This window comes from Mustela erminea, chromosome 9 (genome assembly GCF_009829155.1).
Source record: "Mustela erminea isolate mMusErm1 chromosome 9, mMusErm1.Pri, whole genome shotgun sequence".
NCBI lineage: Eukaryota > Metazoa > Chordata > Mammalia > Carnivora > Mustelidae > Mustela > Mustela erminea.
In genome coordinates this window covers 94,021,103-94,045,565 of record NC_045622.1, presented here as the reverse complement: position 1 = coordinate 94,045,565, position 24,463 = coordinate 94,021,103, and the positions used below count along the sequence as shown (strand labels likewise).

The 24,463-nt window shown below is 46.0% G+C and overlaps 1 protein-coding gene across 1 annotated transcript in view; it reads right to left on the bottom strand.

Moving 5' to 3' along the window:
• EXT2 (exostosin glycosyltransferase 2) overlaps positions 1–24,463 on the bottom strand; it is a 140,475-nt gene that overhangs the window by 84,763 nt on the left and 31,249 nt on the right. The window contains exon 7 of the mRNA XM_032356825.1: positions 21,726–21,819. Within this exon, the coding sequence (XP_032212716.1) occupies positions 21,726–21,819 (94 nt within the window). The remainder of the gene's footprint in view (positions 1–21,725; positions 21,820–24,463) is intronic.

Genomic DNA, 24,463 nt, shown 5'->3' with positions numbered 1-24,463 from the left:
AGTGGTGTGAAAGCGACATGCATTCAGTAGAAACCGTCCTCTGAATTTTGATTTGGATCTTCTTCTTCCAGGTTAGCAATATGCGATGTGACACTTGCGTGATCCTGGGTGGCAGCAAGCCCCAGCTCCCCGTCAGCCACACGATCATGAGGGTAAACAACTGGGACACTTACAACCATTCTGTTTTTCACTTTCACTACAGGATTCAACAAATTACATCAAATACTTAACACTTTAATATGAAATACGCTTTGTATTATGTGATTCTGCCCCACTGGAGGCCAAAGCTCTGAGCATAGTTAAGATGGGCCACGCTGAACTATGATGTTCAGTAGCATAAGTGTATAAAATGCATTTTCGACTTACAATACTCTCAGCTTACAGTGGGTTTACAGGACATATCCTCCACTGTAAGTCAAGGAAGAGCTGTACTTTCACTATCTATGAAGCAGGAAATTGTTAAATGAGAGTGAACTTGGATTTGATGTAAATGTATAGTGCAATCTTGAGCGTAACTGCTAAAAATGTTTTAAAAAAATAAGTGCAACTGATATGTTAAGAAAGTAGAGAAAATGTAATCATGTAAATACTCCATTAAAACCACAAAAGACATGAAGAGTGTGGAAGTCTAGGGTGCCTGGTTGGCTCAGTCAGTTAAGTAGCCAATTCTTGATTTGGCTCAGGTCATGGTCTCCAGGTCCTGAGATCAAGTCCAGCGTTGGGTTCCACACTCAGCAGGGAGTCTGCTTGAAGCCTCTTTCCCTCTCCTTCTGTCTCTGTCCCCTGCTCATGCACTCTCCCTCTCTCTCTCAAATAAGTAAATAAATCTTTTTTTTTTTTTTTAAAGTATGGAAGTCAGAAATAGGAACAAGGGCAACAAACAGAAAACAGTAATCAACAAGGTCAATATGAATCTAACTACATCAACAGTCACTTGAAATGTTAATGGTCTAAGTATAACAATTAAAAGATTGCCAGAGTAGGTCAAAAACAAAATCCAACTGTTTGTGTCTACAAGAAAGCCACTTTATATATAAAGACACATAAACAGGGCACCTGGATGGCTCAGTCAGTTAAACGTCTGACTTTTGATTTTGGCACAGGTCACGATCTCCAGGTCTCGGGATCAAGGCCCACGTCAGGCTCGGCACTAGGCATAGAGTTTGCTCAAAATTCTCCCTCTCCCTCTGCCCTTCCCCCTCCACTCACATGCACCTCTCTCTCGCTCTTAAAAATATAATAATAATAAAAAAAAAGACACATAAAAGTGTAAGGATGGAGAAAAATACACCATGCTACCACTAATCCAAAGACGGTGGGAAAAGCTGTATCAATTTCAGAGAGAGTAGAATTCAGAGCAAGGAATTACATAAAGAGGGCATTACACAATGATAAAGGGGTCAATCCTCCAAGAAGACAACAATCCTTCCTTAATGCGCATGCACCGAACAAAAGATCATCAAAACATGTGAGGCAAGAAGGGACAGTACCTCATGGAGAAACAGATGAATCCACTATTACAGTTGGAGACTTTAATACCCTCTCTCAGAAATGGACAGGTGCAGAAGACAGAAAATCAGTAAGGGCACAGCTGAACTTCACAGCCCCGGGTAACTGACATCGGAAGGCTACTTGCCCCAACAGCAGCAGACCCCACGTTCTTCTCAAGTTCACACGGAATGTTCACCTGGACAGACCGTATTCTTGGGCATAAAACACACCTTAACAAATCTAAAAGAATAATGTGCGCTCTTACCCCACCAAGGAGTTAAATTAGATACAGTAACACAGTGGGTACATGCCATTATACACTGGTCAAAGCCCTCAGGATGTACAGTACCAAGAACAAACCCTCACGCAAACTACTGACTCTGAATGGTAACGCAATGTAGGTGCAGACCCTGAGGGACAGACCACGGAGGTCCGGAGAGCCCACGTGCGGGAGCCTGCACATCTCCCCACATTCTGCTCGATTCTCCCGTAAACCTAAAACTGCTCTAAAAAATAAAATTAGTTGAAAAAAATCCTTCCAGTTTCCTCTCCTCTTCAAAACTGTACTAGGCCCTTCTTTTCTAATTCATCTGACAATGTTTACACAGAAGTCAGCATGGATTCTCCGCCCCACTGTTTATCGAGGGAAAAACCTTATCTTCCCAGTTAGACTAAAAACTCTTTGATGGTGGGCCCACAATTTGAAGTAAAATTTACTAGCCCCCCACCCATGGACAAGCATTCAAGAAATGAGGCCATAAACCATCCAGACTTAGGGGGCTCTCATCACTTCTTCACACCGGTATCCTACAGGAGGGCCCAAGTGTCTTGGACAATTGGGACAGATTAAGGGCACAGAATACCATTCACCATGTCACAACTCCTTTTTCCCAAGAGCAGCAACAAAGCAGAATTAGGCTTGGCTTAATCAGCAGGGTTAACCAGGAGACCAGGTGAGAATCATTTTTAAATGAGGCCACTCTCCCTCGCAAAATTTCAGATATCATACCCTCGTGAACAAATTTTGGCTCTTTTAGGATCTCACGCAGAGCCCACTCATTCTTGCTGGGAATTAATCTCAATCTTATTTGAGATTAAATAAGAATATTTAAAAATAAAATAACATTAGGATTTGTTATTGTTTTGTCATCCAAAGCAGATTTGTTGTTTTGTCTTGTTTAAAACTCTCTACCTAGTTGGCGCATAGATAGTATATAGGAAAAAAAAAATCACCTTAATATTAAGAAACACAGTCATGAAACTCTGCCAAACCAGATGGACCCTTTATTCTCTTTCTCACCCTTCTCAGGGCTTTGAAAACTTGCTCACAACCTGTCCCCTTGGCGGGCTGCGGAAGACTTCCTCCTTTAAATCTAGCTTTCTCCACTCCGAGCGTTTCTGTGACCCATCTCTAACAGTAACCCCACCCTCCAGGCATGGAGCCGGAGGAGACCTCTGTAAGGCCTCCAAGCCATGGCTCCCAGCACGCTCCCAAGAGCTTCTGAAGGACAGTAGAGGCAGCCCCAGCCCTGGGTGAATACTCGAACACACAACTTCCCCTTCACAGAGCTGACTTCTAAAAGTTCTAGATCTCATTCTTACATCCAAAATGCAGAGCCACTCACCAGAAGGCCAGGAAGACACGCAAGGACATGCACCAGTACTCAAACCCTAGGAGCGCAGCAGAGCTGGCTGGAGAACCCCCAGAGGCCCGCACACAAGGGCATCAACCCCTGGAAGGGCGGATTCCCTGCTGCTCGTCCCCAGCCTCTGCATTTACAGTAACAGGCAGGGGCGCCTGGGTGGCTCAGTGGGTTAAGCCTCTGCCTTCAGCCCAGGTCATGATCTCAGGGTCCTGGGATGGAGCCCCACATTGGGCTCTCTGCTTAGCGGGGAGCCTGCTTCCCCCTCTCTCTCTGCCTGTTGCTCTGCCTACTTGTGATCTCTCTCCCTCTGTCAAATAAATAAATAAAATCTTTAAAAATAAATCTTTACAGTAACAGGCAGTTACTAGAGACTGAGAATACTTAGTTCCCCTTGTCGTTAACAATTAGGTGGAAAACAGAAAACGAAGACATGGAGAAACGAAACTAGAAGCCTCCATAAATACAAGGATGTCCCAAAGGACACTCTTCTTGGTGTAAAGGGCAAGTGCCCCCAGGAGAAAGGGTGATAAAAGTGAACTGAGCACTGCCCACTGATTCTGTGTCCGACACTGCTGACCTCAGCTGGCGCTCATCCCCACGTCACCACCTAACACATCCCCCCATGCGGCAAGGTAAGCACCGCACAGGTGGGGAGTTTCACCTGTTCTGTCCACTGCTGCGTCCCCAGCGCTCTGAACTGTGCCTCGGCCAAAGCAGAAGCTCAGAAATATTTGTCGATGAAACCGGTACTTACTACACACCAGGCACTGTTTGAAGTGCTTCCTCTAGATTAATTTATTTAATCCCCACAACTCAAGGACAGCATCCCAATTTTACAGATGGGAACAGGAGCTACTGAAACATTCATGGGGGCTTACTGGCCCCGCGTCTCTCTAAACGTCCTGATTTCACTCAAGGAAGACTGGAGCATGCACTGAGCTACTTATAAAAGGAGTCAGGTCACAGCCTCAAGATCCCTACCCCTCCATGATGCTCAACTTTTCCAGAAGCCTCCCTCTCCCAGCCACCCATTTACATGCTTTTTGCCAAGAGAGGCCTTTAAACTCTGACCCAGTACAGTGGCAAGAACGGTGATAAGTCTATCCTGAGTGATGCTGGAAGATGACTCTGAGGGTAACTGCAGGAACATGAAGTTTCCCCAACAAAATTTAGGCAGTAGCTCTCTAGACAGCTACTGTCTTTCATCCATTACTATAACACAGCCAAGAGTTAGTCCTTACTAGAGACTATAAAAACAGAGGATAACATGGAGAGCTCTGAAGGCAAGTGACTTACTCAAAGTCACACGTCAGCGGAAAGGACAGGACAAAGGTAGACGCACACAACTACTGCCCCACCACCTCTCCTGCCGACTGCTGGGACCAGATGTGTCTTTCTCCAAGGCTGATGCTCAGCTCACAATTGCCCTGAGAGCTACTCTCTCTGGAGGTGGGGGGAGGGGTCCCCACATCACCTGAAAAGTAGCCTAGCTGCTCAGAAGAAGCAAACGACTTCATTAAAGAGACACATCATCTCTCAGGTCCCAAAATAGACGATGTTAAATGCACCAATAATGTTGACAAATTTGCTATAGGAAAACAATGCAGAGTACAAGGGGAAAAAAGCAAAAGTCTATAAAGTCCAGACATCTCCTCCCTCCCAGGCCTAGCCCACTGGAAATAAATGCACTTAGTATGGTTTGCTTTAAAGGGATGTGGTAGCAGCAAACTCAGGTTTACTCATGGATCAACAGAACAAACTTCTGAACAGCTTATTTACATGCTTTGCAAAAGATAAACTTAGAAGCTTGGTGTCTCTGTAGTTTTCTGAACAACATGTGCTCTAGGTATTAGCCAAGGAGAATCCAATGCTCTGAAAAACATACAAATAATGTAGTTAAAGGCCATGAACCTCTCTTGGCCAAGGAGACAAGGTTTCTATCATTAAAAACAAAAGTGAAAAAACCACTGTCCAACCAAATACCTTTTTGATTACAATTCCTCACTAAACTAACAGACCATCCACCTGACCCCGAGGCCAGGCTGTGCACGTGCAAGCCGAACTGGAAGGGGTGTTGATCTGATGATGTATTTGGGTGAGGCGACCAACAGCAGGCAGGGACAGTTACGAGGATAAATTAACAATCTCTCTTGAGGGACACGAATCCGTTATTTTCATACACCTGTTTCTTCTGCCACACTCTGTTCTTCCTGCCCTCAAATCAACCACCTTGAGTGACACAGGTTTTATTAAAAATGAAGAATCACTTTTAGCACAACTAAGAGGTTTTCTGCATTATTAAATCTTTTTCAAATTCTCTAGCATTTTTAAAGTCCGGAAATTCTCAACCTAGCACATAATCCTGCACTTTTAACCTTTCCATTCTATGGCTAAAACGTGAATTGTGATACTCAAATTTTCAATGAAAAAAAACAATCTCACCGCTAAGACTCTTTCCACTGACGCAGCAAAACAAAATAAAAACCAAGCTTTTACAGGGCTTAATAAAGCCTTTTAATAATATCCTTGTCACCCTGTTGTGATGAAAGAGCACGACCTAAGTCCTGCCTCACTGACGGTGGTGGCCAGGGCACAGGTTCTCTGCAAATGGGAAGCGGAGCCCAACAGGCCGCTTCCTCACGTCCTGGGGAACAGCGGGACGAGGCTGATGTGCACGTGGCCCCCAAAGCACGTTATGCTTCACCCTTACACACACCCCTCTTCTACACTCCTACCTGGTCAAGAGCTGAGAATGGGATTAGAAGAAAACCATCTCAGAAGTGGATTCACACTGAGGAGCGAAACCCAATTCAATGGAGACAATTCCAGGACAACTACTGTCTGGGGCTCTTGGACGTGATATAGACACCAAAGGACAGAACTATGTCCCCTCAAAAAGCCTAGAGGGACGACATATAAAGAAGCAGCAAGAGGACAAGCCACCCACAAGCCAGGGAGAGGAGTCAGAAGAAAACTGCCTTGGTGACACCTTTATCTTAGACTTCTAGCCTCTGGAATTGTGAAAAAATCCATTTCTGTGGCACCGGCCACCCAGTCTGGGGTGTTATGTCACAGCAGCCATGGAAAACTAACACAGACATTAACAGATACTACACACCTTCCCCTGAGGACTGTCGGCTGCCCCAGAGCAGATGCCACGGCTCACACGGCTCTGAACCATGTGTGGATCTTACCCAACATGGGCATGTTATACATAGTTCACATTATTATAATAGTTCAAAAGGGGCTTTAAACAAAGAAAATTAGAGCTTTGTAAATAAACTTCATACTTTCCGATCACATGCCACAAATTCTTCCCAATCTCAAATCTGCCACATACGCTGTGTAAGCTCAGGCTATCTACTAGCCTCCAAGGTTTGCCTTCCCCCTCTATTAAAATGAGAAGAATAACAGCTACCTCATCAGATTTTCAGAAGGAAGCTCCTAATACAGTGCCAAACATACAGGTGGTAACAAAAATGCTCCCCTTCGCTTTGCCAACTGGGAAACATAAGCTCATGACCACACTTGTGACCACAGAACAAGAGAGTGGTAAAATCAGGCTCGGATCTTCCAATGCCTATGTACCTGCCGAATATCCAGTCTTCACTCTGACGCAGAAAAAGACCTTACCAGCGTGTCTTTTCTGCAAAAGATTTTCAGTAATATTCTATTTGAATTCTAGAAAAGCAGGGGACCTCAAGAGTGATCATTTGCTCCTTTCCTAGGCTAAAGGCGTCATGAGTAGAAGAGACACTTTCTACTCAATATTCGTAGAATGAGAAGTTTGATTTCTTGCCGAAGAAGTTATATTAAAATCATCTAATATCCATGGGTCTCAGGATTTGCTTCTTAATATCAAAGATTTTACTCCTGTTCCTCAGACAAGAAGCCAACCAGATGTGAGAGGGTGACCCACACTCCTTCTACGTCTCCTTGCCAGATCCAGTTTCCCCAGTGGGTCGCCTGGGATCAAGAAGACACTGGAAAGTGTAGCTGAGCCATCTCACAGTAGGGCTCATGAGATCTGGCAGCAAAGACTGAACATCTGAGCCCTGTGACACTTGTACTATGCCGTCTTCAACGTTAATTATGATCCCAGACACCAAAGATGGCTTGATTTGCATGTTTTAGCGCAATTTAAAAGAAAAACTGTTTCAAAATAAACGCCTCTTGGAGCAAGTCGGAAGAAAAAGGGGTAGAAGAGCTTGAAGGTCGGGGAAGGCTTTGTGACTACTGGTAGGGAATGCTTGAATGGTATGATCTCCTATCCTATGGGAAACAAGAAGGGATCCGGGAAGAAAAAGGGGTAGTCTGACTTGTGTTTCTTGACATATGACAGACAGCTCCTGAAATAGAAAGCCATAGGTTTCAAGTCTCAGGGGTATCACCTTCAAATATATCAATGTTCTAAGGGTGGATCAGTTTTCCCAACTGCTGACGCCTGCTGTGAGGAGAGATCCCAAGCAAAACACAAGCCTCTGACTGGGAGCCTTTGAGGTGGCAGGAACCATGAGGAGTTCAAAGGCAAGGCCGGCCAGAGGCTTGTACCTCCAAGAGCCACAGGGGTGAAAGGTTACTAAAGCAGGAGCCACTGACCAATAAAACTGTGCTTGGTCAAACCCTCTTGACAAAGGGACTAGAGATTCATTTCTGCTGTGCCGGGTTTTCTGAGCTACCCAAGTCTCAGAATCTCGTTATTCCCTAGGTCAGATCAGGAAGCTTCTTTAGTGATCGGCAGCTCCGCAGCTCTCTCTCCCCACGCTTCCATAAAATAGCTGAAAGGTGGATTGGAAAACTTTAATCAAGCTCTGTCACCAAAAATAAATAAGGAAGAAGACAACATGGGCCAATGGGCCAACTACTTATCCAGGAATCCGCTGGAGGTGAGATTTCCCTGTTTGCTAAAACCAGGGGAACGTGGGCGTAAGTTTGTTGGATTAGAGAAGGCAAATGTAAAACAAGCCTCACTCCAACCAGGCACGTTGGAAAGGCCTGCCCCCTGGTCAACTATGACACACAAAAACACAGTATGCGAAGGGACCAAGAGGACAGACGTGAAGGCTTACTTCAGGGTGATGATCTCTCCTCTCTCTTGTCCCCCACACAGTGACAATCCAACCAGAGAAAACTAAGGAGATCTTCTTTGGCGGGTTCTTCTTTCTTGGCTGTGGATACTAACTCAACAGACAGGTCACATGTGAGCCCTTCCACTGCGCCTACATATTCCCAGAAAAAGAGAAATTGAGAAGCGTGTGGGTCCAGTGCTTTTATCACTGTTCCCTCTGACTGGGGCACAAGTCCTCTATCAGCTGCTGGCTGCTGGAAAGCTCCATCTTCTGATTAGGGTTCATCAAGTCAAGTGCTCCTGTTGACCCTGAATGGAAACCCCAATGTTCATCCTCCAAACTGGGACTCTGAACAGACAGGAAGCTTAAAATCGCTCCACTTGCTACATCCGTGGTTCTTGGTTTTTCCTCCTGCCCTTTCTCACCTGAAGGATGCTATACACCCATGAGTAAGAGTAGCATCACACAGCAGGGACTCTCGAGAGAAATCCTTATCCCTGTTCCCCACCCCTGCCGCCATCCCACGGTAGGTAGGAAGCAGGTAGGAAGTGAGTGCAAGTGAGAGGGGTGTGTGAACAGGGAGCTCAGATCCTTCCCTCGCCTCACAGCACACAATGATTCTGGGAGCTGATGAGACATTTCAAGTCTGTCTACACCAGACACACTTTCTGGTATAACCTGGTGCAGGTTACACCAGAAAGATTTCCAAAGATTATGCTTGCCAGTGTGTCATACTCAAAGTTACCTACAACTTGCTAGGCAGAGATTTGGGGAATTCGGATCTGGGGTTATTTGAGGCTCTGGGGAAGCCACTCAGGTCCACTGCGCCCTACACACCACCCCACAACCCTGAGTTCAAGTGAGTGTGTTAGTCAGATGTGTCGCCAAAAATGCCAAAACTCACTGCTAAACTCAACCCTCCGTCGGCAGTTTAGACAAAAAGAAACACTCAAAGACCTTTGATAACCTATATAAGATCAACAAGACCTGCTCAAATTAACCTGAAAGTTAAAAACACCTCAATACACATAGGTTCTTCAAATAACTGAAATATTTTAATGAAAAGTATTAGAATCTGAAAGACTATATAAATGAACTGCTGTCCTATTAAAGTCCTTATCAAAACGGGAAGTACACATTTAGATATAACAAATCAGTCTTTTTTTTTTTAATGACACACAAAAACACAGTATGCGAAGGGACCAAGAGGTCCTAGATTAATTAATCCTAGATCCCTTTGATAATATTTTCCTTTTTTTAGTATATGTGCTGAGATTTTCCTTTTTTTAAATCCGACAGATTTTTTAAATCACAAGTAGGCAGAGGGGCAGGCAGAGAGAGGGGGAAGCAAGCTCCCCACTGAGCAGAGAGCCTGATGTGGGGCTCGATCCCAGGACCTGAGCCAAAGGCAGGCGCTTAACTGACTGAGCCACCCAGGCACCCCTAACAAATTAGTCTTAAGTTACAAGGACAGAGATAGTCATATTGCCAGAAACAGTTCACACAGACTCCATCTGTACCAACCCTGATCTGATTCAGCGTGCAATCAATATACGTGATTGTAGTCTTACAACAATCTTCCCAAGAACATCATGGGATTATAAGATTAATTGTGCTATTACAAAGCCAAAAACTATGCCGGGCCAAAAATCGTTATATGACCCTCAATCCTTTCAACATCCACAATGCTGAGGGAGACAGAATATCTCTATACATAATATATAATAATCCACATCAATATTTACAAATATAGACAGAAATCCTGGATCACTTGAACCCTTACTGAAGACCTGAATACAGTGAATTCTTTACCAAACATAACAACACTTGATAATGGAAAGGTTATTGTTTTGTAAACAAATGGAGATATTTTGGTAAGTATGTAACAAAGTTACAGAAGCTGCACTGGGTTTCCTGTAATGGGCAATTATTTCTCACAAATGCTTCACAAATAGTCCCACTCTGTGGGAAAGCAGCCCCAAAGAGTTGGGCAATTCTTATATAGGCTGCAAATTAGTATTTAACAGTTATTAGAGAGGCCATTTCTTGAAGTAATGTCCCATACTGGGGACTCATTACAAAGGACTGACCCACGTTAACTCTAGAGACAGCTCTCCAGCCAATGTCCAAGGAAGAAACTGACCACCCCATCATGAAAAGGAACGGTTCATGATCGCATATTTACAGAGAATCTCCAATATACTCAAGTTATTTTTATGCAACTTAGTTTTCATAACTTAAGTGTTTTCAGTGAGTTTGTTAAAACTACACCATAAACAATAATACCCAGTGTTAAACGTCTTAACAGATTACCAGGTATCAGTTTAGTCCCCCAAAGATGTATAAAAAAGTAGTTCTATCGCTTTGGAGTTTGGGGCACTTTATTTTGTTTTATTGCTCGTTTGGTTTTTATACCTAATTACTCTCCCCACAGGAGCTACATAAGCAATAAAACAAACCAGTATATTTTTATTGTTTGCTCAATGAAAATCATTAATCCTAGATCAACAGCCATATAATTTGACTTACTACAAAAATTCCTTGCTTTTTCCTCAACCTCAAGTTAAACGGCTATTTTAAATTGAACACACTTGCAAAACTGCTCATGTCCAAAACTCTCTGAAAAGGGAAAAATAATGAGTTTGGTGCCAAAAGGGTACACGGCACTTAAAAATACATATCCAGTGGGTTTTGCTTATCTCTACTGATGTCTTCCTAGAGGCTTCAGTTAGGAGAAGAGCAAGCCGGCGGACAGAAAGCACATCCTGAGGGCATATCCCAACCACTCTGGAAATCAAGGCTGGAAAACTAAAAGGAGGAGGGCAGGGATGCACTTTTCGAAACGCCTGGAAAAACATTCTGGTCAGGAGATGCCAGAGATTTCGAAGCTCCCATCAAGCTGCTGGCCTCGATCCAGGTAATGGTTTTTCCTTCCCCTCAGCTGTCTGCTGCGGAGTTTTCCAGCAAAGAAAGAAAGGAAAAGTGGAGGGAAGAGGGAGGAGCAGCTTCCAGTCCAGTTCTCTGTTAAGTGAGAGGGTCAAAAGGGCCCGGCATCGCAGGCTGACATTTATAGAGGGCCTGGCGTTTCCACGAAGCACTCTGGGAGGATTACTGGGGGTTAGCAATCTGGTCTAAAAGGGGCAGCAAAGCAGACTGATGAGCGTCCCTTTAAATTTGATAAGTGAGGCGGAGCGCAAAGACGCCGCGAGCCGGTGAGGGTGCAGACGTGCGAGCGGAGGCCCAGCCAGTCAGGCAGACTTTAGAAAAACAGGTACATGCCACGCCTGGCTCCCCTAGCCCTTCGGGGCTGCCCAACTCGCTTGCCGAAGCCTGAAAGCACAACTGCCAGCGGAATGGCACTTTCTCACCGAGGGATAAAAATAAAAGCCCTTGGAGAATCTTGCCTTGCCTAACCCTCACTGCCCTGCCTCTACCAAGAAAGCGACTCATTGGGCCAGCCGCAGGGTTCTGGACCTGCACAGGTTAAAGATCTCGCTAGTCTCCAACCTCCGAATCACGGCCACACCACCCAATCCCTCCTGCCTGGCATTTTTCTTCAATTTGAATATCAGAAGTTTCGCAGGACGGCCTGAGCTCCTGGACTCGGCAGAAAGACCCATATAGCTGTCAGCAAACTGATAAGAACTTTAAAATGACTCCGCGGGGCCTCTTTATAAAGAAGAGCCAAAGAAGCCCATAAAGAAACAGAGCAGGGGCCACGGAAACCAGCCGCTCACACTGGTTTAACGTGGCATTAAAATGAGCTACAGATTTATGGCAGTGTTTTAGCCCCTGGCCCAAATCATCTGGGGGATGAAGCTCCCGTCCCTGCTCTCCAGCGGGATTTTAAATCTGGAATGGAGCTGGCCAGAAAGGAATGGCGGGAGGGAGGCAGAGGCAGCAGGAGGAGGAGAAGAAAAAGAAAGAGCAAGAGAGCACCGGGAAAATCATACAACAAAACGGAGTCTCTCTTCAGTGGGATGGGGACAACAGTTATTTCTATGAGCTATCTGGCCAGTCCTCTTAAATGCTCATAAAAATTCTCTTTATTTTTAGTTCTTACCCAGTAAACTGGAGTTCCTCAACCATTTACCACCCAAGCATCAAAAAGTTCATCTCTTTTTTTAATTTTTCAGTTCAAAAAATGAACAAAATTATCATTTGGCAGAGAACACATTTGAAGGGGGGGGGGAAGTCTCGGTACAAAAATGTTTTCTCACTGAAAAGAAGAAAAGTAGTACTTTATCCAAATGTGCCAGTGAATTTTTTTTTTTAAGGCCAGCTAGCGAACCACTGATTTTAATCAGCCATTCTGATCCCAACAGAAAAACAGAGAGGTGAACTGCCTTCCATGCCAAGACGTAGAAAGTACACCAGACCCACAGGAATAAATTCTATTTCAAGTTTCCAAGCCCAGAAGCCAATGCATAATACATCCACGTTGGTAACTCACTGTGGTTCCGTAAGACCAAATTCCATACTGGAAGGTTCCTTCCAATATTCAAACCCAAACCCAGGCAGAGCAACAGAGCAGGCAGACCAGAACCCAGCTTTCATGATTTGATGTAATCAATACAGCTGCTCCACAGTGTCAGTAGCCCCAGGTCTGAGATAAGAAAAGGAAATTTTCCAACAAGTTAAGGAACTGGCCCATGGTCCCGGGTTAGTATTTGTGCAACACTTTAGGATTTGAATTCAGGTCTCTCCAACTAGGAGACCCATTTGATTGTCACTACCAACGTTTTTCAAACTTTCTGGACTGGGACCCATGCTACGAAATAAATATATTTTCTACTGAGCTTACGATTCATTTACATATGTAACCGAAATAGAGGTTTCTGGAAGTATTAATCTTTACTGGGTGATATGCTGATATTCTCTTTTCTCTTATATTTCACTAAAAATAAATAAATAAAATGCCAGTCATCACCCAGTGAATTGACTTCATGATCTAACTAATGAACCATGACCCTTGGTCTAGAAAATACTGCAGTACCCAATGCCCACGCTCCCCCCCCCCCCCGACTGGAAACTGTCAGACGGGGAGTGAGGAGACCTGGAATCCAGTCAGGCTCAACCCTGGCCCTAACACTTCATTCTCAAGATCACCCGGACTCTGGATGACTGGGTGGCTCAGTCGGTTAAGAATCTGCCTTTGGCTCAAATCATAATCCCAGAATCCTGGGATCAAGTCCTGCCCACTTCTCCCTCTGCCTGCACTCCCCCGCTCATGCACACATGCGCTCTTTCTCAAATAAATAAATAAATACTTAAAAAAAAAAAAAAAAGACTAGAGCTTACATGTCATTTATAAAATACAAGGTAAGGGCTGAATAGTTTCGAAGGTCTCTTCTTTGATTTTGTTTCTCAATCTCTTTAGTGAATACTGCTTTCCCCTGCCATCAATCATCATTTCATTATTCTCGTCACTGACCTTCCCTGCCTTCTACTTCTCTACAAAGTTCTCGGCTGCTGCTATTCAAAGGCCTTGCTCGTTGTGCTCCATCTCACCTGCCGAGTCTTTCTCATAGAAGCCACCGCCGGGTGGAGGTCACTATCCTCCCAGAGCACCCCGTCTTCCTGTCCGAGACCAGCCAGCCGTGAAGATCCCCTTCACCTCCGACCTACTCCTGACTCTCCATAGCACAACTGAGTGACAGCACTTCTGGCCTTCTAGTGGGGCTATCACGGAAGGAACCCTTCCCAGCAGCCTCGGAGCCTTTTTTAAAGACAGGACCTGTGTCATCGTCCCTGCTTTTTAAAAAAAAAAAAAAACCTCCCTCAATCTGCTTGGGAATAGAGCAGGTGCCTAATATGTATTTATATTTGATGGGTTTGCATTATGAAGTTAAAGATGCGAATTCTCCTAAATATGGAGCATATTTAGGTGGGCTACTCTAGGAAATGCCACTGAACGAATTAAAGCACCATGATAAGATAAGTGAGCATTTCCAGACCAGGTTCCACACACGGCTTGCTTCTGTTTGCCCGTGGACGAGGTGTGCCAGGGCTGCCAAGGAAAGCAGCTTTATGGTCTCTCCATCTGGACGGTGAGGATTTAAATCTCAGAAGTTCTACAAAATAACTGCAAATCAGCGCAAACCTTAAAGACGGGAGAATTTATTTACAGGCCCTAGTGCACTATAAATTTGAGACAGTTCTATTAAAATGCTTTTCTTGGCTTCCCATCAGATACTTGGCAAAAGTCTTTTTCCAATAAGGTTCTTAATACCAAAGTTGTGGAAGGAAGGAAAAAAAAAAATGAAACACGATAAAAAAAATGCTCTTCCTTAAGAGTTCCAATTAAATGAGTATTTTATCCTGCTTTAAACAATATATGTTAACCAATCTCTTTTGCGATATGGATTTATACAATCAGGAAAACTCCAACACAGAGAATCCAGTACTATTGAAAAGAAATTATGAAATTCCGGATATCCCATAAAGCAACCCCACTCAGTCCCCACGGCTCTCCTTCAGGCCAAAGAGACCAGCTTTGTGTCAGAACCATGCTTGTCTGTTTCACAGGAAGAACTGCGGGGGTCTGGTCAATGCGTTTTGTTCAAGGCAACCAACCCAGTACGAAAGGGCCAGGACGAAAGCAGAGATCGGGAAACAGCTTGGGGCCAGAGAGTGGGGGAGAAAAGGAGGCAGGGAATATCTGACATTTTTTAAAAAGCTGTCAGAGTTCAGCTGAAGCATGTTAAAAAAAAATTCAGTTTCACAGGTGGGGGGATAAAAATGACAGACCTTACAATATTGATTCTGGAAATTAGAAGTGAAATATTTTCCACATTCTTCATAATATATAATATATTTCCAGGGATGCATCCAGCCAGCCTGAAATATCTCAAGCGACTGTTTGGAGAAGACTATCCAATAATCAGTCAACTTGAATTTATTGGCAAGTTCATCTATTTTTTTTTTTTTTTGCCTCTATCCAGGCCACACAGCTCTGTGATCTGAATAAAGTTGTGGGCAGCTAAAGAGAGAGTCTCCCTGTCTGTCCCTCACATGGTGTGCGGTCTTGGGAGGGTTACTTTACATGCCTCTATCCTCAGCGTCCTCGCATGAAAACGTTCAGATTGCCCGTCTGCCCGCCTACCTCACTACTCTGGTTAAACAGTTTGCTCGTAAACCCGTGTACCCAGGGTGAGGGAGGGAGGGGCAAGTGCACATGGACTGTCGGTGGACAGGACAGACAAGCCACCGCATGGGGAACCTTCAGAGAACGGGCCTGTCGAGGTTTCTAGACATCTGAGAGTTTACACCTTTCACTGAATCATGAAACACTTTTTTAGAAATACTTTTTTTTTCATTTTTACTAAGTTTTTAATATTAATTCCAGTAGAGTTAACATGCAATGTTATATTAGTTTCAGGTGTACAATAATAGTTATTCCAGAATTCTATCCATGACTCAGTGCTCATCACTGTAAGTGTACTTAATCCCCATCACCTATTTCCCCATTTCCCCCACCCACCTCCCCTCTGGTGACCGTCAGTTTGTTCTCTGTATTTAAGAGTCTGGGGGCACCTGGGTGGCTCAGAGGGTTAAAGCCTCTGTCTTCAGCTCAGGTCATGATTCCAGGGTCCTGGGATCGAGCCCCACATCGGGCTCTCTGCTCAGCAGGAAGACTGCTTCCTTTCCCCCACCCCCCTGCCTACTTGTGATCTATGTCTGTCAAATAAGTATATAAATAAATAAAATCTTTAAAAAAAAAAAAAAGAGTCTGTAAAAACAAACATTTTGGACAGACTTTATAAAAACTTTATAAAGTATATTATTTTAAGAGCCACCATTTAAAAATGTGTGTGCGTGCACGTGTGTGTGTATGCATGTGTGTATATGCACTAAACAAAATTTAAACTTTCGCTTAAAGATTCAAGGGCATCACCAAGAATAGCAATTTCTGTACTTTCTCAATTTTAAGACACCCCATCAATAGCAGCTTTAGGGGAAAAAACAGAAACCATATTCAATGTTCAAACTGATGGCAAGTCTCCTTTGGATGTCAGAAATCCAAAACATGAAAAACAAACAAACACGCACTTCTTTGAATCAAGGAAATCTGCTGTCTTACACTGATGCACCCAGGACGCAGTGAAGCCTGAAAAGGCGTCAGCCATGTGTCCGATGTACGGAGAGTTTTATTTCTGAAACAGCTTTTCCATCTCTGCCGTTCACGCCAGACTGGCAGAGGACTCGTCTCAGAGACCCTTCCTTACCGTCTTTCTGCCCTTCGATTTGCGACTTCTAACTGCGACTGTGCAAACTGGGTAAGTCACCGTGTTGAAATTACGTAATTTCAGAATTTTAAAATAAATTCATAATTTTAAAATAAAATACAAGCCTCGTTTTAGGGGCTGTCCCACGGACGAAGTGCGTGACCTCTGGTGTGCACACACACGTGCACGGCTGTGGGTTCTGTCCTGCCCTCTCCTTTATCACAGTGAGGCCTCACCATCGTCCTGGCCGGTGAGGGTGCCACGTGCCTGGGGCTTTGGTTTCTTAAATAAAAGTGTTTTGTCTTTTTCTAATCAGCCGATTATATCTTCCTGTACTCCTCAGCAGCACAAATATTCAGTCCGCTTAATAGGAAAGTATGAAGGCAAACTGAGATGGGTCAGTGTAGAAGAATGAAAAGAAACTGGTATTTTAACTCACCCAAGCTTAAAGGCCAGGGAGAAGAGAAGATGCTGACTATTTCTGCCACCTCAAAGGCTCCCAGTCAATTGAGTACAAAGAAGAGTTCAAAGGCAAGGCAGGCTCCTGACTTCCACCTCCTAGTGTGGCTGAGGTTAGAGGTCACTGCTGGTGGAGCCACTGACCAATAAAAGAATGTTTGGAAACTCCACTCAACAGATAAACCGCGGATCCATTTACGCCTTCCTCCCTATGCACACAAACATTTCTAACTCTACAGTCCTGTGTCTACCCAGCCTTCCAAGATCCTAGATTGCTTTCTTTTCCACTGTCATTCAAGAGAGTCCGGGGATAGGAATGTTCCTGCTCACTACAGAAAAATAGTCACTTGCATACTTCCTCCTGTCTTCCAATATAAGAAAGGTGGTTGCTAGGCCTCTCAACCTTCAAGTCCTACCTCAAATGCCACCACCTGCCCAGCAAAGCTGTCCCTGACAACTTTGGCCCATAACTTCTTCCTTCCGTTTCAGATCCCTAATGCACTTTGGAAAACATGCACCATTTTCTCAACTTTCTCTATGCTTATATCCACACATCACCAAGATGACAAGTAGGCCTTTATGAGTGGGGATCACAGATTTATTACTATCTCCCACCATCTCCCCTTGAAAAAACAACACTTACTTAGGGCTTCACTAAGTTAACTAGTTAATTTAGCTCATGGGATGATAAAAGGCCAACTGACGATCTGGCTTTATACCGTTATAACTCTCACCCTCTACTAATTAAAGGAACCGGTTTCTAATTTACCCACAAAGAAAACCTATAAGCCTCGCCTAGCTTGTCCAATACTCTCTTCAGCTTTCAGGAGTAGAAAACGGACTTTCTCTAGGCTCTAGCCTTGTCCTTAACTTTATGGTTGCTTCGCTATCACATCTAAAGTCACGAGACAAATTTACTTACTTGCCCTTGTCAGGCAAAGTGTCTCTCCCTTGGTTCATCCTAATGCCAAGTCATGATGAAGACTTTCACCACGGTCCCCACCAGTCACCCTGCAGCTTCCCTCGTCCAGAGCTCTGAGCTGCAAAACGTCACTCTAATATTTCCATCACCGAGATCGCACCCCAGCTCCACTGGGGTCAATTCAGACAGAGAGCTCTGTTCCACCTGAAGACAGCAAAAATCCTGTGCTCAGCACTACTTCTTCCTCGTCTGAAAGAAATGGTCTCTGGAGACCGACTATGAGGACAATGCCAGTCAGGAAGCACCTTAGGATTTCTCAGAAACATTTACATGGTGCAAAGGAAAAGGAGTCACTTAAAAGTGGATGGAGACCTCTGCTGGCTGCAACTGTCCCTGCAGCTTCTCAAACTAGTTACCAGCTGCAGAGCAAGACCTACAGACTGTGGCTCAGGCTCAGCTCCTTCTGACCTATCAACCAGGGGCTCCAAGGCATCAACTATGGCTACAGGAGGATTTCCCTAAAGTTTATGCCTGTCTTACAAAAACATCCAAACTGGACCTCCCTAAAGAGAATTCACTAAGCTGTAAAAACCTTCCAGAACCAAGTGTGTCCTGTTTTTCCAGCCATTCCTGCCACGGTCACATTAAATCGATGAATAGTAAACGGAGGGCAAAATGACAAGCAGATTCTGCAAAGGGTCCTAGAGAACAAAAGAACTCTCTCTAATCTTAGATGAGCACTTCACTATCACTAGGATGGTAGTTCCCAATCAAAGCAATGTTGTCCCACACCGGACAGTTAACACTATCTAAAGACTTTTGGGGGGGCGCCTGGGTGGCTCAGTGGGAAGCCTCTGCCTTCGGCTCAGGTCATGATCTCGGGGTCCTGGGATCGAGCCCCACATCAGGCTCTCTGCTCAGCTCTCTCTCAGGGGGAGGCCTGCTTCCTCCTCCTCCTCTCTCTCTCTCTCTGCCTGCCTCTCTGCCTGCTTGTCAAATAAATAAATAAAATCTAAAAAAAAAAAAAAAAAAAGACTTTTTTGGATCTTGGAAAAGGGACGTGCTATTGGCATCTAGTAGCTGAACCTGGTCATCCTTATACCTCTCTGGGAATTAATTCAACCAGATAATCTCACTTTTGGTTGAGATTAGCCCAATCTAGAAGTCTAAGATTGGGAGAAGAGGCTGTTCTGGGCTCACAGAATATTCAGGGAAAGGGGAGCTCCATGGAACACTGCAGTGGAGTGCTTCAGAAGGTCTGAAAGCAGCAGAGAAGAAGGACATGAGGGCATCTTGGTGGCTCAGTGGGTTAAAGCCTCTGCCTTCAGCTCCGGTCATGATCCTAGGGTTCTGGGATCGAGCCCCGCATCGGGCTCTCCACTTAGTGGGAAGTCTGCTTCCTCTCTCTCTCTCTCTGCCTCTCTGCCTACTTGTGATCTTTGTCTGTCAAATAAATAAAAACCTAAAAAAAAAAAGAAGAGGGACATAAGAAGACCAAAGGAAGACTTGGAAAAGGAGGTAGGCAAGTGTCTAGACTGCCCTTCTATCCAAGTTGACCCAACATGGGGCACTCACCACCCGAGGAGGTGACTGGCCCTCGGGCCTAGATGCATGCAGCAGAGAGAGCCACTCGGTCATTCATGCTGTCAAGGATGGTGATATTCTTGCTAAGGACAAGAGGCTCAGAGACTTTTTAAATAGCTGAATGGAACAGGAGAGAGATCTAGCCATATCATAAATCCACCATTTCATAAAGGTGGCAATGAAAGCCTGGTAAGTTCTGGTGACTTATCACTGTGGTATAACTCCCAGGGATAGAACCAGAGCTCATATCCAAGTCTTTTGACTCCAAGTATATCTCTTTGAACCCAAATAACCTCAAAGTACTCTATTTTTAATGACGTCTATCCATTCCATCTCAGTAGTTCTATGATTCAGAGCCCAGACTCAGAAACGCCCAGCTGTGCCTGCCTCAGACCTGTGGTTCCCCACCCGTCTCTGGGCAACGATGGCATTCCACAGGCTGGCCAGGGGAGCTTGGCTCCGAAAACCCAATGAGTCTCCTTCCCAGCAGGATGGTGCTAGGTTTCTACTTGGCCTTGTCATACTGGAATCTTAAGATAGTATCTGATTTGGCAGATGACTCTCTTCCTGGTTACGTTAATAAATCATGATGCCGTAAAAGAGACACCCAGAGCTCAGACACCAGGCCTGTTTTTCTGTGAAAAGGAACAGTTTCTCCTACACAACTTGTAAGAACTGTAGGTTTAGATGAAGAATCTAGAGATCTCCAGACGGATTTTCTAAATTGAAACTCAGATAAGACCAGTGGCCAAGTAATAACTGAGAAGCCCAAACAGTTAAAATGAACATGAACAGCTCTGAAAAAAAACAGTGGGGAGGCTAAAATCCAACTGTGGCTTGTTTTGTTTCGTTTTGAAGATTTTATTTATTTAAGAGAGAGAGCACGCACACAGAGGGAGAGGAAGAGGGCACAGAGAGAGAGGGAGAAGCAGACGCCCCGCTGAGCAGGGAGTCAGAAGTGGGGCTCGATCCCAGGACCCAGGGATCGGGACCTGAAGCAAAGTCAGGCACTTAACCAACTGAGCCACCCAGGGGCCCCTGTAATTTGCTTTCCTATCACAACACCAACACACGTTACAGATGAGGTTGCTGAGGTCCATGGAAGGCGAGTCCTTGGCTGCAGGCGGAGTGGGTGCCGAGCCGAGATGGCACAAGTGCAGGCAGTCTGAGCAGCACCAGCACGGGGGACGTGGTCGTCTCCGTGGTTTAAAGTCATAAACAGGGCAGACTCAACAGATCCGCTAATTTCCCCTGCCTCCTAAAACCCTAAAATGATGATGACGACAAATTTTTTAAAATGAAGGCACAGTCACTCTAAGCTCTAGAAGATGGGAGATGAGCGGAAGCAACCAGATGCGGAAGCCGAGGAGCAGCACGAGGCGTGGTGGCCGGTTCTCCAGGCCCATGTGGCCACTGAGGAAAATCAGTGCAGAAAACCCCGAGGTCATCTGCGGTGGAACCCCAAGTGGGGCAAAGATGAGGGACTTAGCACAGAGACCCCCCCAACCCTCTCTCCTGCTCATCTCCTACAATGGTAATCTTGACAAGAATAAAAACCTTAAGAATCTACTAAACAGAAAAGAAACAAGCACAGTACCAATCTGGGGTAGTCTTTTTAATTTTTTTTAAACTTACTTGACATTTCAGCCCAACTAAATTTCTTTCAGGAAAGAGAAAAGAAAGAGAAGCAGGACTATCCAGGGCCCCGAGTAGCGTGCTGCAGACCGTGCACAGCAGCCCAGGGGAAGGGGCATCAGGAGGTGGAAGAGAAACCGGACAGTGAGGCAGGGGTGTGTCACTGCTCTGGGGGACAGGAAGCACCCCTTGGCAAGGGAGGCCGCCAGGACTGGGAACCTAGGCCAGCTGCTCCGGGGGACAGGGAGCACCGCTTGGTGAGGGAGGCCGCTGGGATCGGGAAGCTCGGCCGGCTGATAGGACAACATTCTGCTCAGCAGCTACTCAGAAGTATCACCCTAAAATGTCCCCACTTCCTGAGCTACCGTAGTCACAACTATCACCTGCTGTGAAAATGACCATCTAAACAGGTTCAGTTTTGCATCCAGCACACGCTGCTACACGATGACCCCAAAACATAAAAACAGAGGATCCCCCTTGGGAGCACCTGCATCTCCGACAGTTACTCTCGCAAACCTCATCCAACGTGACTCACCTGAACCCACTTTCCTCTCCTCAGTTCAGTGGGTCGATCCGGCTGCGGCGATGACCCCCGCTTACATGTTCGGCTCTGTCCACGTGTATCCTGCACGGGGCAGGCCACCCTCCGGACCACCCACGTACCCCCCAGCAGGGCTGCCCAGCCTCTTACCTGCCGCTGCATTTCTTCAATCTGTCTTCGGGGGATGCCCTGCAAGATGCCATACACGTCAGACAGCTTTTCTTCTGGCACAACCACAGATGCTCTGGGGACGACAGCAGGACAGTCACATACACATGGCCCTCTGCACAAGGACCCCTGCATATCCAGCCGCCTCATTCTCCAGAACAGGAAACTATACTCTCCCTCATCCCGCATTCCCTCTGCAGAGGGCTTGTCCTCCTCCTCCTCCCCCATCTCCTCAGGGCCTACCTTCTCGACAGCGTTCTCTCGCCTGCTGCGTGTCCTCCCTCCCCACCACCTGTGCACGCCAGCCATGCTGGGGCCCTTCCAGATGCTTCCACAAACTATGCTCTGCATGCCCTGGGGTCTGTGGGTGTACATGTCCTCCTCCCTGGTGTACTCTTTTCCTTCCCTGCCCATTCTGAACAAACCAGGACTTCTGTCATTTAGCTACCCACTCAAGGCCACTCTTGGCACCCATTTACGGAGCCGCTATCATGTGCCAGTGCTGCGATTACAATAGCGACCAAATCGGACAAAGGCCGGGGCTGAGCACCGTGAGAACACCTGCGGGGGCGCATTCTGGGAATGTTCTGGCAACAGCACCGAGGCTGGCGTGGCTGGAGTAACGAAGATGAAGAAAACCAGGAGGTAAACGGGAGGGCGGGGCGCAGCAAGCACACAGGGCCTTGGAGGCGGTGGTAAGGACGTGGCTTTCACTGAGAGAGAACGCCATTAGACGGTCTTAGGCAGAGCCGGCATGACCTGATTCAGTGCCAGTGGGGTCATTTTGCCCAAAGTGGTAGAAGAAACTGCAGAAAGCCGGAGCAGAAAAACAGCTGGAGACGGTCGCAAAATCCAGTGGGAGCTCTGGGGAAAGCGGTGAGGACAGCGCCACCGACAGGACTAGCCACAGCTCAGACACACGGGCGAGGGAGACAGAGGGCTCAGCGATCACCCACCTGTCGGGGCATTTTGCAGGGTTTCCCATTGTTACAATCTGAAAACTTGTTACAATCTGAAAGCCGCACCCCAGCAAGACTAGCCTGTTAGGATGGAAACCACGTCTGATCCACTCCTAGCACCCCTGAGCACCTGGTCCATGGTCCCGCACACACAGCTGGCACTTAGTAAATATCTGCTAAGTAAGTCCACAACATCTACCGTACAGATGGGAAAACTGAGGCTCAAAGGAAGGAAGGAAGAAAAGGAATGATTTGGCAAGATCACAAAGCTAGCCAGTGAGAGAGCTGGCTCCCTGAAACCCGACCTTCTGGCTCCAAATCCAGAGCCCTTCCAATACTTACCCATAATTACAACGACCCAAGCCGGTCTGCATTCTCACAGGAGTATTTTTCCAGCCTCAGCTCAGGGTCACTGCCTCCATGAAGCCCTCACCAACTCCACTGCCGGCAATGGTGTGTGCCTCCTTCTTGAGATTCTCCTCCTACTCCACCCAGCCCGGCTGCCTCTATAGTCAGCCATTGCTGGTTTACCTGTCCATCTTCCACCATTAGGTGAGGGGCTTCCTAGAGGCAAGTCTGACCTTGACCATCTTTATATCCCCATACCTAACACAGCACCCCAAAAGTAAAGGGCCCTCAACAAATGTCTCCACGGACACTCAAATGATTGGAAGTGGCTCAGCACGTCCCTAGGATAAAGAGAAGTATACAGCCTCATCCTTCAGGCAGAATGAGCCTCTGTCCGGGCTTCCGCCCCCTGTGCAAGCATCTACTACAGCATTCATCACACGTTATTAGAATGCTTGGTTTGTCCCTGTGAGATCCCAGTCTCTTTAAGAGCGAGACTGCACTATTCACAAGAGACTTTCCGATAACCATGAGATGAATGGAGGTACAGAAGAATGAATGCTACTTGCATTATTCAAATAGCTATGGTGATCAGACAAGAACAGAAATATCAGAACAGTTGGGAGAGGAGAAGATAATTAAGTATCTGAGGCAAAGTCAAGCCTCAGAGGTATTCACAAAGGGAGCTAATTTTCAACCATCTTTAACCTCCCAAGTACTAGGGCAATGAAACAACGTGAGACCAGAGGGCTCTTCTGTCCCTTACAGCAGTGGCAGGCCTAACCAAGCAGGGCCCATGCGTGTCCATCTGCGCACAGGCAGGTCTCTAAGCTCTCACGCACGTGGTGGCCCATCCCCTCCAGCTAGTAACATTAGGCAAGCTCTGCAGGATCTCTAGGGCAGCGCTCCCCACTGTGGCTACAAATCACACCCGAGGAGCTTTGAGGTGCAGCATTCCTGAGGGGGAGGCCCAAGAATTGTTTGAAGTCCTTCAGGTGAGCAGACGGTGCAGGTACAGTGGAGAACCACTGCTCTTGGCCAAGGTTGCTGACCATCTTGGGTAAAATGCCAGATAGTATGTATTTTAGGCTTTGTGGGCCATAGCCTCTTTGTCACAACCACTCAGCTCTGTCACTGCAGCACAGAAACGGCCGGGAGGTAATCTGTGAGTCAGTGGGTGTGGCTGTGTTTCAATAAAACTTTATTTACAAAACCTGGGAGGTTCCCATATTTGGCCCCAAGGCCTCAGTTTGTGAACCTCTTTTCTAGGCCAACCGACTAACTCTTCTGACGGAAAATACAGCTAAACAATCTACAGAAAGAGTTCTCCAACCTCGGTATGCAGTACAACTACCGAGGGGGCTTTCGAAATCTAATACACACAGAACCACTGGTATAAAGTTTATTAGAAGG